At 33.8% G+C, this 16,728-nt stretch overlaps 1 protein-coding gene across 1 annotated transcript in view; it reads left to right on the plus strand.

Annotated features, from left to right (window-relative positions):
* The window catches only part of CAMSAP2 (calmodulin regulated spectrin associated protein family member 2), a 170,043-nt gene that overhangs the window by 86,619 nt on the left and 66,696 nt on the right, over positions 1–16,728 (plus strand). The window contains exon 3 of the mRNA XM_044674426.1: positions 5,725–5,886. Within this exon, the coding sequence (XP_044530361.1) occupies positions 5,725–5,886 (162 nt within the window). The remainder of the gene's footprint in view (positions 1–5,724; positions 5,887–16,728) is intronic.

Below are 16,728 nucleotides of genomic sequence, written 5' to 3' on the forward strand. Positions count from 1 at the left end.
CTTCCAACATTTATTATTTTCCATTTTTGTCAGTCAGATGGATCTGAGGTAAACTCTCAGCTATTTTAATATATTTTTCTCCTTAGAGATTTGGAACATTTTTTTCAATTTGATAGATTAAATTTCATTTTTGGGGAATGGCTGTTGTGGTACGTGGAATACTATTGTGTCATAAGAAATGACAAACATAAGAAAAGACAAATTTCAGAAAAACCTGGAAAGAATTATAGGAATTGATGCAAAGTGAAGTAAAACAGGACCAGGAGAACATTGCATACAGTAAGAACAATGTTCTATAATGATCAACTATGAATGACTTAACTATTATCAGCAGTGCAAAGATTCAGAACAACCTCAAAGGACCCATCATGAAAAATGCTATTCATTTTCATAGAAAGGACTGATGAAGTCCAACTACAGATTAAAGTATACCATTTTTTGCTTTATTTTCCTTCATGAGTTTCTTCTTGTGTATGTGATACGTGTTGTCTTTCACATGATGAATATGAGCATATTTTACATTAGAACATGTATAACCTGTATCAGATTACTTGCCATCTTAGGGAGGAGAAAGGGGTATGGGAAAAGGAGGGAGAGAATTTGGATTGCAAGATGTCAGAAAATAAATTTTAAATCTTTTTATTTGTAATTGGAAGTTTGAAGAAAGAATAAATAAGAAAAAGGTAAAAATTTTATCCCAGAAAACTATCTGTTGATATCCTTTGACCATTAATTAATCAATTCTCTATGTAGTTTTATCAGAGAAATTTGCTGCAAAGATTTTTTCAGTTAACTGTTTCCCTTCTACTTGAACTGATGTTTTTTATGTAACAACCTTCCCATTTTCTTTTTTTTTTTTTAAACCCTTAATTTCGGTGTATTGTCTCATAGGTGGAAGAGTGGTAAGGGGTGGGCAATGGGGGTCAAGTGACTTGCCCAGGGTCACACAGCTGGGAAGTGGCTGAGGCCGGGTTTGAACCTAGGACCTCCTGTCTCTAGGCCTGACTCTCACTCCACTGAGCTACCCAGCTGCCCCCTTCCCATTTTCTGTGATCAGAATTGTCCATTTTATCTCTTGTGATCCTTTCTCTCCTTTGTTTGGTCAAGAACTCTCCCCCTATTCATAGTTGTGAAAAGTATCTAACATTCTTCTTTAATTTTTTCACATTGCTTTTTATACATTTGGAAGTTAGCTTATTTTTTATAAGGAATGGTCCTTAATGTCCCATTAATAGCATGTTTCAAACAGCTGAGATAAAACAATAAGAAACTTATGACAGTTTTCTGTATGATAAAAAGAGCCCCTCCTGGTTGTGGAGAATGCAATGATTATGAAACTCATGAACTGTTGGTGGGCCTGTGAATTGGTCCAACCATAATGTACAGTCTCTGGAATTTTACTAAGAAGTAATAAAATATCCATCAGCAACATTTCTTGTAGTAAATGGAACTAGAAATAAAATAGATGCACATTAATTGAGTAATCACTAAACAAATTGGGATACTAAAATGTTTTGGAATATTATTGTGCTATAAGAACTTATGAATATGATGAATGTAGAGAAGTGTGGGGAAGGCTTGTATCAAGTGTTGGAAAATGAAGTATAGTAGAACCAGGAACAGGAAAACAGTATGATGGCAAGAAATGGAGAAACTCAACCGGAACAATATAATTTCTCATTAAGTAGCAGCTAAACCATTCTGGTCCAATTTTGCCACCTGGTGGTGAATATGTAGAAGTGTTTCACCAGGGTCTTTTTAATTTTGTCTTGTATTTTTTTTTTTTACACACATTTTCTCTCTCTGTCTCTTTCTCTATCCCTGTCTCTCCATTTATTTCTCTCTCTGTCTGTCTGTCTCTCTTTCTCCTTTAACCTTTGTCCATTCACCTCAGGAAAATCTTTTTATGCTCCCCAACTTAGTGAGCCAAAGAATGACCCAAAACATAATTAAATTAAAGTAGAACTAGGTGCAGCTACTGTAGTGGTTACAAAGATGCCAGTTGGCACCTAGCTGTGGTCTGGGTTTGAGAACCTTCCCTTTTCAAGGCTACTACAGTACTGCAAATGCAGCATACTCTTGACACATCTCCAGTGTCCACAGACTTCTCTCTCTGTTTTTCAAGGCAGACAGGCTGGGAAAATGACTTACTGTGACTTTTTCTTGGATTTCCCTGTAAGGATCAGGCTAGTATGTTTTTTGTTTGGAGGAATTTTTAGGGTTAAAAACTTGATGAACTCTTTCTTGTTACCCTTCTGTCTTGGTTCCATCTTCTTTCATATTATAGTTAATAGCTGTTTTTTTTTTATCCCATGACCATTTGAACATGGCTCTTGATTTTATATATTTCTATTACTTCCTCTTACTTCTCAGATATCATATCCTCATTGGAGATGATTTCCCATGGATTCCAGTCTTATGTTAAATGCATTTTCTAGTGCTGAGACTTTCAGTTTCATATCCTTGAAAACATTCATTTTTGAGATTCTTTTAGATATCTTTGGTTTAGCTAAAAGTATTTGATCTGGTTCTTTTCCAAAATTTTTATGATATGATGACTTTAAAAAATTAGTACAATCGGCAATTAAAATAAAAAGAATAGCTGAAAAAATTATTAAATATGATAAAATATTTTAAAAACCCATGGAAGTTTTAAGAAATCATAGCACTTAACTTCTAGTCTATAAAAGTAGCCAAAGGATGTGAATCATTTTCAAAAGAAGAAACTTGTTAATTATTACTTGGAAAAAATGCACTTTTAAATATTATCTCAAGTTGGGAAACTGCTAGTGGAATTGTAAACTGAGGGACTTATTGGAGAGCAATTTATATTTTATTTGTAATTTTTTTAAAGTTTTTTTTTGAATATTTTCCCATAGTTACATCATGTTCCTTTTCCTTGGAGAGCAATTTAAAAATGTGCATTAAGTTAAAAAATAATCATGCCCCAATAAATTTAATAAATAATGAATAAATTTTTATTGTTAGCTTTTATTTTTGCATCATTTATATTTCCCAGTTAGCCCTTACTCTGCCCTCTTATATAGAGCTCTTTCTTATAACAGAGAATAAAAGTATGACAAAGCTATTTCCACATCAGAAAAGTTTGACATGTGTAATTTGTACAAATTACAAAATTATCTGATTCTGAAGCAAGGACCAACTTAAGAAAATGAGCAAATCACCTCGGGATTCTTCTCCCCTTTCAAGTCATCACTCAGAGTCTCCATAGATACCATACTTGCACAATTCATGCATCAAAAATACTCTTCTTTCTAACTTTTTTGATTTTTGATTTATTTGATGAGTAGAGATTTTTAAAAAAGTATAGTCTTCTAATACTCTAGGAAATTCATGAATCTTTTAATTATTGGGTTATCCTAGTTGGAAAGAAAATTACAATACATTTGTTAATAGCATTAGTCTAAAAGTTTTCACAATGAGTATAAATTAGTTTTGGATTACATAAGATTGAATTTTAAAAGCTAACCTATGTTAGCACATTACCATTTATATAATTTTTACTTAAGAATCTTGAAAAAGACCTTATCATTTTTTACTTTTATTTAAAATTAAGAAAAAACAAACTAGGGAGCAATATAGGAGTATTTGTGAGGAGGGCAGGGTAGAGAATATATTGTGATCAGAAATTTAATACTTGGGGTTTTTTTTGCTTAGCTTAATTTGTATAAATACTGCACATGCATCACTTCTAGATTGTTTTCTGATATTTTGGCATGCTATGGTTATGTTAATTATCTAAATTTTCTCCTTGTTAGATGATTTCTCATAAAATAATGCTGGTATAAATGTTTTATTAATTTTATTCATATTTTGGTTTAAGATACAAATATTGAATCAATAAAAATGTGTCAATGTTAACCTGCTAATGTAATTATTTGTATTTATAATATAAATTTATACTTATAATTTATATTTTGGAACTATAGTTACTTTTTAAGGAATCCTGCAAACTCCAGTTTAGGATTTTAAATCATGAAAAAGATACATTGGGGAAATCAAACTTTAGAGAGAGAGAGAACCTAAAATCCTGTCTAGCAGTGTGTCCTTTGGAAACAGTGTGGACACTCATGAAGAATTACCAGGTTGGGGAGGTGTTTGCCTCATTGAGATACAAAGTGTGGGACTTTGTTGGGGAAGGGCACTTGTTAATTCATAGAGAGGTGGTTTTGGTGAAATGTAATGAATTTTGAAAGTGAAACCAAGAAATCCGAGTGGGATGAATCATCTTGGCATAACCTACCTCACAAAATAGTTATATAGAATGTTCTTTGTGAACTTTTAAGCAGTAAAAATAAATTATTGGGATTAGAACTGATAGAAAAGTTTGACCAGTAACAAAGGATATAGAAGCAGAGTTGTGAACCATTCACCCAGGAATTGTGTGAACAAACCCATATGAGTTCATGTTTTTCCATAAGATTCTTGTTTATTTTGCAGTAAGAGTAAGGAAAGAAATCAGTAGAGAGAGAATGGGAAGTTCGCTTTTGAGGATATCAGGGCAGGAGATAGGGCTGCATCAAATTCAATTTGAAGAAAAAAAATATTTCGGTTCCATGTTTGAGATCAAGTAATATTTGTTCAAAAAACTTGTACCTGTTTATAATATGTAATATTAGATTAGCACTTTTAACTCATTGAGAATGAAGACTACATGTGTGCTACTATAGGGAAAAGTTACTGGATTTGGAGTTTAGAGTCTCTGTTTTGAATTCCAACATTACCACCTTGCTGCCTATGTGATCTTGAGAGACTCATTACACCTCTTTGGGGCCCCATTTTCCATATTATCAAAAAGAGAGTGTTGGACTAGATGGCTTCTAAATCTTAGATCTTATTCTTCCTAATCAAAAGACCACAAGGTTTGGAAGATAGAATGGACTTGGACTTAAGAAAACCTGTGTTTAGATTTCTACTTCTGACAAGTATTAAAATGTTTCCATAAACCGTCAATAATCAAACATCTATCAAATGCCTACTGTGTTCCAAGAGACTCTGTTAGGTGCTAAGAATACAGAGACACCCCTCCTTTTAAGCATCTTAGATTCTATCAAAGGAGACAACATAAACAGATACTAGTATGTACAAATATACTATATGTTAGTAGTCCTACTAGGGCCAATGAAGATCCTAATCTACTCATTTGAGCAGACAAACTAACCATATTTTAGAAAACTCAGTTGTTTTCTTGAATTCTTTTCAGAGATGCCTTAGTTTTTCATTTCTTTTTTGTGTAATATATTTAAAGTCTAAAAAAGTAGTTTTCATTATATAGTGTTTTGGTTGTTAATAAGAATAGTTTTAAGTATTGTTCCATCTGTTTCTGAGACTATTCTTTGGTTAAAACATAATTTTTTTTAGTGAGCATGCAGCATTCCAGAAAGAATAAAGAAGGATTTATATTTTTGTATTTTATGTGATGTTAATATGTCTAAGTTCTTGTGAATTTCATCTTGCCTTAGAACACTTAACTGTTCTTTTTTTTATGTGGATTTTTAGGTGATTACTTTTCTTCATTTTCTTAACTATTTTAAGTGTATGTCTTTTATACATCATTTCTCATGGTAGAATATTATTAAACCTGGCCATTAAGTGATCTCGAATTCTTTTCCTACTTGTTAGTAAAGTTGGTTAATGTTAATATGTGTAGTAACTGTTAAATGGAAATAATTTTTTAAATGATATCTTGTTTTATATTTTCAGAGTGCCCATTTGGCCATGATTGACACCTTAATGATGGCTTATACTGTAGAAATGGTCAGCATAGAAAAAGTAATTGCATGTGCTCAGCAGTATTCAACATTCTTTCAAGCAACTGATTTACCCTATGACATTGAGGATGCTGTCATGTATTGGATAAATAAGGTAAGACCATACATGTTTTGTGCTGACATTATCATTCAAGGAATTTGAGAAAGGATGAGATATATATTCATACTGAGAGGAAAGCTGTGATTTTGTGGAGTTGAAGCACTCCCTTCACTGATGTAGATCATAATCTCGTGGCAGTAGTTTAAAATTTTTATGTAATAACTCTTCTCTGCCTCACCTCCCCAGGAGGGAAAATTATGTCATTTCATAAGATGATTTATACAAATAATTATAGAAACAATGTAGATGGTAGCAGATTGCATAAAGAATTGACTTACAACAATTGAAATTTTATATCATTTGAACTTATTGTATTCCACTTCAGTAGAAATTAATATGTTCTTATAGTTTTAGCTGTTGAATCAAAATTAAAAAAAAAACTGCAAGTGAAAGTAGAAAAATGGACTTGTGGAGAGACTGCCACTGGTCACCTGCTTGGCTTAAGGCCTCTGCATGTGAGAGAGAGGGGAAACCTTTGCCCTGCTCTGCCCATCTACCTGCTTATCTGGCTTCTGAGTGTCTGTCTTCATCTGGCTATTTCAGGGTATTTTGTCTGTTCTTGGCCCCCTCATGTTGCCTGTACTCTCATGTCTGTGTCTATATTCATGCCCAGCCCCACATGTTCTGCCTCTTGGTTCTAGCTGGACTCCCACATGACTGGTCCTGGATCCCTCATATTCTTACTCCTGCACTTATTTCTCTGTCATTGCCTTCCACATGTGTCTTTGAACTATTGTTCAAAGTGTGTCAACCCTCCCCTCTCTCCATGGGTGCATGGTCTCCTTCCCTTTCCCACATCTGCAGGCAAATTCATATTAGTTAAAAATCACTTTACACAAAAGTATGGAACAGAAGTGAGAACTATTTGTATCTTAATTCAATAGGAAGACCTTCTTATGATGGGGTGAATCAGAGTCTTGATGAGTTAGGAAATCACCTTCTCTGAGAGAGTGTTGTGCTTCTCTGGACAGCATTCTCCTTCAAGAGAAGGAATTTGAGATGCCCAGGAATAGCAGCACTCAGAAGGGTAGTAGGGAGAAATATGATGACTTGACCATTGGTAAAGAGAATAATCCTGTGGAGGACAGAGGATAGAATTGAACTTGTACAATTTGGTATATTAGGTAATTTCTACCATGTGGCTCTGGACCTATTTATATTATTTCCCTTAAGAATTAACTGTTCAGGGGTCAGCTGAGTGACTCAGTGGATTGAGAGAGCCAGGTCTAGAGACAGGAGGTTCTAGGTTCAAATCTGGCCTCAGACACTTCCCAGCCGTGTGATTCTGGGCAAGTCACTTGACCCCCATTCCCTAGCCCTTACCACTCTTCTGCCTTGGAACCAATACATAGTATTGATTCCAAGACAGAAGGTAAGGGTTTAAAAAAAAAAGGTTAACTGTTCTTAGTGTGGTATAACAAAAAAAGAAACTATAGGTAAGATCTATGAAGTCTATAATATAGAAATTGGTTGGGAGAGAGAGCTCAGTTTTCTGAATGTAGAGAAATTAAAGGAAGAATAAAGAATACCACAAATTGATGGGAAAGTTTCACAATAAAGAAATAGAATTAAAGAAGAGAACGAAGCAGAGAAATTCATCTTAGGGAAAAGTGCAGGGAAAAAAGAAACAAAGGGAAGAGAGGAGAATTTTGAAGTAAACATTGAACTTGGAGGAAAAGAAGGGGGGGAAATAGATAACAAAATAAAAGGGGAAAATCATTCATTAAAAATTCCCATAATAAGGAAAGAGAATGGGAGGTGAAAGCAGAAAGAGAGCCAGGGAGAATAGGTTGCATCTAGGTAATTCAAGAACTTAATCTTAGAGAATGTTCTTTTAATAGCAGCCACTAGAGATGAATGGAGGAATACTCACACCTCTCCACTTTAATTGTGAATGTACTAAATAGCCCAGTAAACCAAGAGTATGGCAGAATGGTTAAGAAAGGCCAAACCCTATGACCTCTTGCTTAAAGAAACATCTAAGAAGCAAAAGCATGCAAGGAGTGCAAATGAGGCTAGGTGTGAACTGTGCACGAGGTGAATCTACTAAAACAGAAATGACAATTATGATATATCTGGCAAAACAAAATTAATAATTCACACTTTCAGTAGAAATAAACAGGGAGATTACATTTCGCTTAGAGGAAACATTGACAATGAACTAATATCAATATGGAACATATATGAACTAAATTTTATAGAATCTAAATTCATAAAAGAAAAATTAACTATTGCAAAATAACAGCTACCAAGCAATAGTAATAGGAAGGTGTCCTCTCTGAGACCTGGATAAATCAAAGAGAAAGAGAAATATGAGAATTTAAGAGTTAAAAGATTTATGGTACCTATAGACAGCTCATATCTCTTTCCTGGACTAGATGTCCTATTGACTTCTCAAGACTTGACATCTCCAAAGAAGAATTCATCTTTGCTCCCATGCCCATTCCTTTCCCTGACTTCCTTATTAATGTCACCTAGGTTCTCAAATTCAGTGAAATCTTTTGATTCCTCTCTCATATGCAGTCTATTATCAAATCTTACTGTTTTTAATTTTTGCAAGATTGCTCCTATATATGCCCCTCTCTGCATTCAAATAGCTTCTGCTCATTATGTCTCATCTGGTCTATTGCAGTAACTTTTAGCTGATCTTTTAAGTCTCTCCCTACTCTAGTCCATCCTCTGTGCAACTGCATAGGTAATTTTTTTTTTATGTGTAGATCTGATCATATCATTCCTCCTGCTTAGTGATCTCCAGTGACTCTTTTTTTTTTTCCAGAATTGAATACAGACTTTTCCAGCATTTAAAATTTTTTACAACCTGACCCCTTCCTGTTCTCCCAATCTTCTTTCATGTGGTTTTCTTCCACACACTCTATGATATAGCTACATTAGCCTTTGGTGGTTCATTTCTCACATACAGCTCTTTTTTCCCAACATTCTCCTTATAGTTCTCTGTACTTAGAAGAATGCTTTGGCTCTCTTACTTTCACCTCATTTTCCCTGACTTTTTTAAAGAATCAAATCCTCTTTTCTCTAAGAGGCCTTCCTTGTTCCTCTGCTTATTCTAGGTGTAATCAGCAAGAAATGAATTGAGACAACTAACCAGTAAAGTTGGAGGATACAAAATAAACCCACAAAAAATCCTAAGATTTCTATGCAGTAATAACAAAATCCAGAAGGCCCTAACAAAAGGAAGTCCTCTGTTTCTTTTGTACCAATATACTGTTCATAAAAGACTGTTAACCAAGCTATATAGACAATGAATACATAATAAAAAAGATGAACATCAGTTCACAAAAGAAGAATTGCAAATTAATAGCCATATGATAGAATGCTTCACTAAAAGAAATACAGTTCAAAACAACCTGAAAGTTTCATCTCACATCCAGCAAATTGACAAAGGTGACACAATATGGGAATAATTTATGTTGGAGAGGATGTGGAAGGACAGGTACATTGATCATTGTTAGTAGAGCTATGAACTGATGCAACCACTCTGGGAAGCAATGTGAACTTATATAGAAAGTAACTAAGATATCTATACCCAGGAAGTTTCTATATCTCATAAAATGTTCATATCCAGAAAAACTCTGCTAAGCATGTGCATGAAGAATATCAATAATAAAAACTCAATATATACCAAAATAATTATAGCACCTGCTTTTGTTGTAGCAAAGTTGTAAATAAAGTGGATTCTCATTGTTTGGGGAATGGCTAAACGAATTTTGGTACATGAATATAATGAAATATTACTATACTTCTAAAAAAAGAAAAGTATGAAAAGACATTTCAGTTGATAAAAAAATTAAGAACCATGAAAAGAATTTACACAACTACAGTAATGAAAATGGAAACAGCAACAAAACAAAACTGAATTTTGTGAAATTATAGCGCTGAAGTGAAATTATAACGTCTCAAAGAAGAGATGTAAGAGGACACCTTTTGATTGTTTTATTTTTTCAGTTGGGGTCCATATCTGTGAAACGTTAAATATGCTATCATACTTTAAATGTGTTGGCTAATTTTGATGGAGCTTTTTCCCCCCTCTTAAAAAAAAATTTATCACAAGGGATAGTTTTTTGGGAGAGAATCATGGGGAGGGATTCAGTGTCAAAGGAGATGATGTAAAAACAAAAAAGTCTTTGATAATTTTTTGAAAGATAAAACTGGATGTGGAAGACAATGAACAGATGAGAAATTATCAAGAAAAATCTACAAAAAGTTTTTAGAGCAAACTCTTCACTATCAGTTACAGTGGAACTGCCAACTTGACTTTGACATCACAGTTCTGTATGGGTCACTGGAAATGCCACTGAAGGAAAAAAAATGAGAAAAGACTCAGTATATACTGAGGATGCTATTGCTGTAGGTACTAGTAGTTTGAGGGTTTAATTCTCAAGTTATATAAAAGGAGGATACCAAAAGCTTTAGAAAAGATCTCTTAACACTATTATTGACCTTCTCTCCCTCCTCAAAAATCACCTAGAGACTATTAATAACTACTTTCCCTTTTCTACAAAAAATGTATGGATTTAATTCTTTCACTAAGGACATACTTAATGAAAGTTTGAGGAGGGAATAAACAGGCCTTGACAAATGATATTCTACAGTTCTCTAAAGAACATATCTTTACAGTCACAATTGGCTTAAAGGTAGGTTATTATTGTTTTTTTATTATAAGAAATATTTGCTATAATAAAGATTTTTATCCAATAAAACATCTCCTGTGTATTTGTCATACTCATATAAGATTCATTCAAAGATATAAAGAGAAAAGTTTATTTGGTGCCTTTACATACAGGCATAAAGATGGGAAACATATGCTCACCAAAGTTGTTTGCTACTGTTATGGAGGATAACAAAGTATCCTAATGGAGGAGGTATTTCCTATAGATTATAGATAGGCTCTTTAGATATTCCTGTTTATACATGACTTCTTTCTGATTTCATCAATACCTAGACTATTGTAGAGCCTTCCTAATGAGATCAGTGTTCATTCAGAAAACTTCAGCCTGTCTATATGGGAACAATTAAGTGGGAATAAATCCTATATTTAGTTAGAAGGGACAGTCCATAAACTGATCCATCAGTAGATATCCTTTGGATAAACTGTAAATAAACTGTGAGCTAGACCTATAGGTAAATAAAAGGAGGAGAGCTGGCTGAATTACCTTTGTCAAATTGTCCAGTAATTTTATTGGTCCATTACTTTTTCTCAGAAACAAAGATCCAACTTTTAAAAAAAACAAAACAATATTTTTCTAATGATGCTTGTATGGCTCTTTCTCATGTGATACCATAGTCTTGGGAATTAAAGAAAAAAAAGAATTATTTCAGGTTGAATTCTTAAATGGATGCCTTTTGTTTTTACTTTTTATTTCCAGATGTCTTAATTGCCATGGCCAATCAAGAAGTGCTTAGTGTGTGTAAGCAGGCTACTACATATTCTTAACCAAAAATTGTGGGGGGAAAGTGGCATAAAGAATATCATCAAAGAGATATGACCCTTTTCTTCCCCAAAAAGTATCAGTCACATCATTGATACATAGGGATGGCTGATAAGCTTGTATGCTCTATAAATATCCAAATGATGTCAAGAGATCTATATTAATGTTCCTAGCATGTTGGGTAGGGATCCCTTGTAGAAGATTTATGGGGAGATGTGGGCAAGAAACAAACATAGATATTAAATGTAAGCTGGGTGGGCATAGATATTTAAAGGTCTATATATTTTCATTATTAGAGAAGTTCTCCACATTAGTTAAATCTCAAATTCATTGTATTATGGGGTAAAATTAAGTTGGCAAAGATTTTGGGGATGATCAAATCTAGCTTTTTAATTTTATAGATAAGGAAATTGAGACCCAGAGAGGTGAAATGACTTGCTAAAATAATAAAATTTGCTTATAACTGAGCATTTTATCTTTCCCCAGAGCAACATTTCTTTTGCATATTTAATTTCTGTCGATGTCATCTGCCCTTTTGCTAAATCTTAAGTCGTTTTTCATTCTTTTTCCTTCATCCTTTGTACACAAAACTCTTTGCCAAGGTAAGGTAAGGCTATAAAGGCTTTAACATCTATATTTTCCCAGTGATTTGAAAAGGCTGTGAATGATGGCATAAAAACATCTCAAGAAAAATAAAAATTGAGGGCAACTGAGTAGTTAAGTAGATTGAGTCGGGCCTAGAGACTTCCTGGGTTCAAATCTGGTCTCAGACACTTCCCACATGTGCGACCCTGCGCAAGTCACTTAATTCCGATTGTCTAGCCCCTTACCACTCCGGTTCTGCCTTGAATTTGGAAATTTTCCTTTTTGATTTCCCTAGAGTGTATGCTAGATCAAAGGGTTGTGTTGAGATATAATTATCATGATATAATAACAAGTTATCTATACAGTTGTACACTATTTTTCATAATGATTTGAGTAATTGTTATACCAACAGTATATTAATATACCTATCTTCCCACGGCACTATCTCATCACAATATTTGGCATTTTTGTCTATTTTCATCTTTTGCAATCTGATAGTTTAAGGTAAAAATTCATTTGTATGTCTTTTTTTTGTAATTTGGAGCATTCTTTTAATATGGTTATTGATAGCTTACATTTATTACTTTGAAAAATTGCTTGTTTATAAACTTTGACCACCCTTCTGTTCAGAGGTGGCTTTTGATCTTAAATATTCATATCAATTCTCTATCTCAGATCTGAGATATTTGGGACAAAGAGTTTTTTCTCCCAGTTAACTGCATCTCCTAGATTAAAACTTTTTTTTAATTTTAAAGTATTTTTCCCTGGTTACATAATTCATTTTCTCTTCCTCCCCTCTTCCTTCCTCCTCCCAGAGCCAACAAGCAATTCTACTGGATTATAAACGTGTTATCACTTGATACCTATTTCCATATTATTCATTTTTGTAATAGAGTAATCTTTTAGAACCAAAATCCCCAATGATATGCCCACATAAACAAGTGATAAATCCTATGTTTCTCTTCTACATCTCTACTCTCACAGTTCTTTCTTGCTATGTGGATAGCATTTTCTCTCATAAGTCCCTAGGGCTTGTCCAGGATCATTGCATTGCTACTAATAGCAAAGTTGATCACATTTGATCCTTCCACAATGTTTCAGTTTCTGTGTACAATGTTCTCTTGGGTTCTGCTCATTTCATAATGCATCACTTAATGGAGTCTTATCATAATAGAAATCAAGCAGTTTATCATTCTTTATAAAAGCACAATAATATTCCATCACCATCATATGGCACAATTTGTTCAGCCATTCCCTAATCGAAGAGCATCCCCTCATTTCCCAATTTTTTGTCATCACAAAGAGCACACCTATGAACATTTTTGTACAGCCCTTTTTTTTATTATCTCTTTGGGATACAAACCTAGTAGTGGTATTGCTGGATCAAAAGGTATGCATTCTTTTAAAGCCCTTTGGACTGGGGCAGCTATGTAATCAATGAATTGAGAGCCAAGCCTAGAGACAGGAAGTCCTAGGTTCAAATTTGGCCTTAGACACTTCCCAGCTGTGTGGCCCTGGGCAAGTCACTTGACCCCCATTGCCTAGCCCTTACCACTCTTCTGCCTTGGAGCCAATACACAGTATTGTATTGACTCCAAAACAGAAGGTAAGGGCCTTAAAAATAAACAAACAAACAAACAAACAAAGGAATGAAGGAATGAATAAATAAATAAATGATGAAGCCCTTTGGGCATAATTCCAAATTGCCTTCCAGAAAGGTTGGATTAATTCACAATTTCACCAGCAATGCATTAGTGTCCCAATTTTTCCACATTTTCTCCAACATTTATTATTTTACTTTACTGTCATATTGACCAATCTCAGAGTTGTTTTTTTTTTTAAACCCTTGTACTTTGGTGTATTGTCTCATAGGTGGAAGATTGGTAAGGGTGGGCAATGGGGGTCAAGTGACTTGCCCAGGGTCACAAAGCTGGGAAGTGGCTGAAGCCGGGTTTGAACCTAGGACCTCCTGTCTCTAGGCCTGGCTCTCACTCCACTGAGCGACCCAGCTGCCCCCACCTCAGAGTTGTTTTGATTTGCATTTCCCTAATCTGGAGAGATTTAGAACACTTTTTTGTGTATTTTTGATAATTTTGATTTCTTCATTTGAAAATTGCCTATTCATGTCCCTTGACCATTTGTCAATTGGGGAATGGCTTAATTTCTTCTACATTTGACTTAATTTGAAAAATATAAAAAAATTTTCCAAGTTGCTTCTATTCTAATTTTGGTTGCATTGGTTTTTGTACAATCAAATGTTTGCATAAAAATGTTTAAATTTAATATAATCAGAATTATTTATTTTATATCTTGTAATGTTCTCTTATCTCTTGCTTGATCTTAAATTCTTTCCTTTCCCATAGATCTGACAGGTATACTAAATCTGTGTTCACTTAATTTACTTTTAATTTCCCTCTTTGTATTTAAGTCATTAACCCATTTTGATTTTATCTTGGTATAGGGTGTGAGATGTTGATCTAAACCTAATTTTTCCTATGCTGTTTTCTAATTTCCCCAGCAATTTCTGTCAAATAGTGGGTTCTTGTCCCAAAAGCTAGGATCTTTAGGTTTAGCTAACACTAGCTTGCTGAGGTAATTTATTCCTAATCTATTCCATTGATCCACACTTCTGTCTCTTCGCCAATGCCATATTGTTTTGATGATCACTGCTTTATATAGTACAGTTTAAGATATGGAACTGCAAGGCCACCATCCTTTACATTTTTTAATTAGTTCCCTTGATATTCTTGATCTTTTGTTCTTCCAGATGAACTTTGTTATAATTTTTTCTAATTATGTAAAAAAGCTTTTTGGTAGTTTGATAGGCATGGCACTGAATAAATAAATTAATTTAGGTGTGGTTATCATTTTAATTTTATTAGCTTGTCCTACCCATGAGCAATTAATGTTTTCCCAATTGTTTAGATCTAGTTTTACTTGTGTGAAAAGTGTTTTGTAGTTGTGTTCATATAATTCCCGAGTTTGTCTTGGCAAAGAGATTCCCAAATATTTCATATTGTCTAGAGTGGTTTTTAATCTTTCTGACTCCTGCTGCTGAGTTTTGTTGGAAATATATAAAAATGTTGATGATTTATGTGGGTTTATTTTTTACCCTGTGACTTTGCTAAAGTTATTATTTTCATTAGCTTTTTAGTTGATTTTCTTAGATTCTCTAAGTATTTATCATATCATCTGCAAAGATTTATAGTTTAGTTTCAACATTGTCTACTTTGATTCCTTCAATTTCTTTTTCTTCTCCACTTGCTACTGCTAGCATTTCTAGCATAATATTGAATAGTAGTGGTGATAATGGGCCTTCTTGCTTCTCACTTCTGATCTTATTGAGAAGGCTTCTAACTTATTCCCATTGCATACTTGGTGATGGTTTTCATTATTTTTTTATTTTTATTAAAAAAAAAAAACAAAAAAAACCCCTTTACTTTCCAACTTAGAATCAATACTGTTTATTGGTTCTAAGGCAGAAGAGTGGTAAGGACTAGGCAATGGGGGTTAAGTGACTTGCCCAGGGTCACACAGCTAGAGAGTATCTGAGGCCATATTTGAACCTAGGACATCCTGTCTCTGCACCTGGCTCTCAATCCTCTGAGCCACCCAATTGCTCCCTTGCTGATGATTTTAAATAAATACTGCTTATAATTTTGAGTAAAGTCTCTTATTTCCTATATTTTCCAGTGTTTTCATTAGAAATGGGATGTTATATTTAGTTAAAATCTTTTAGATATGGTCAATTATGTGGATGGTTTTCCTAATATTGAACCAGTCTTGCATTCCTGGTATAAAACCTACCTGATCATAGTGAATAATCCTTGTAATAACTTGCTGTAGTCTTTTTGCTAGTATTACATTTGAGATTTGTGCTTCTATGTTCATTGTGGAGATTAGTCCATAGTTTTCTTTCTCTGTTTTTGGTCTTCCTGGCTTGGGAATCAGTACCATATTTGTGTCATAAAAAGAATTTGGTAAGATTCCTTCTTTCCTTATTTTGACAAATAGTTTGTAGAGTATAGGTATTGGGACTAGTTGTTCTTTAAATGTTTGATAGAATTCACTAGTGAATCCATCTGGACCTGGGAGGTTTTTCTTATGGAGTTCCTTGATGGCTTGTTCAATTTCTTTTTCCGATATGGGATTATTTAAGTATTCTGTTTCATCTTTTGTCAATCCAGGCAATTTATATTTTTGTAAATATTCATCCATTTCACCTAGATTGACATATTTATTGTCATATAATTGGGCGAAATAGCTCTTAATAATTGCCTTAATTTCTTCTTTATTAGAGGTGAGATTTTCATTCATGGTACAGATAATTTGATTCTCTTCTTTCTTTTTAAAAATTAGATTAACTGGGGTAGCTGGGTAGCTCAGTGGATTGAGAGCCAGGCCTAGAGATGGGAAGCCCTAGGTTCAAATCCGGCCTCAGACACTTCCCAGCTGTGTGACCCTGGGCAAGTCACTTGACCCCCATTGCCCACCCTTACCGCTCTTCCACCTATAAGTCAATATGCAGAAGTTAAGGGTTTAAAATTTAAAAAAAAAATAGATTAACCAATACTTCATCAATTTTATTTGTTTTTTCAAAATACCAGCTCCTGGTTTTATTTATTAAAGTTCAATAGTTCTTTTACTTTTGATTTTATTAATTTCTCCTTTTATTTTTAGATCTTCTGCTTTTCTGCATTTCTTTGTGATGAATTTTTTATGCCCAAGTACTTGGTCAATCTTTTCATATGTACCATGTGCTGCTGAAAAGAAGTTATATTCCTTTTTATCCCTATTCACTTTC

This window comes from Gracilinanus agilis, chromosome 4 (genome assembly GCF_016433145.1).
Source record: "Gracilinanus agilis isolate LMUSP501 chromosome 4, AgileGrace, whole genome shotgun sequence".
Lineage (NCBI taxonomy): Eukaryota > Metazoa > Chordata > Mammalia > Didelphimorphia > Didelphidae > Gracilinanus > Gracilinanus agilis.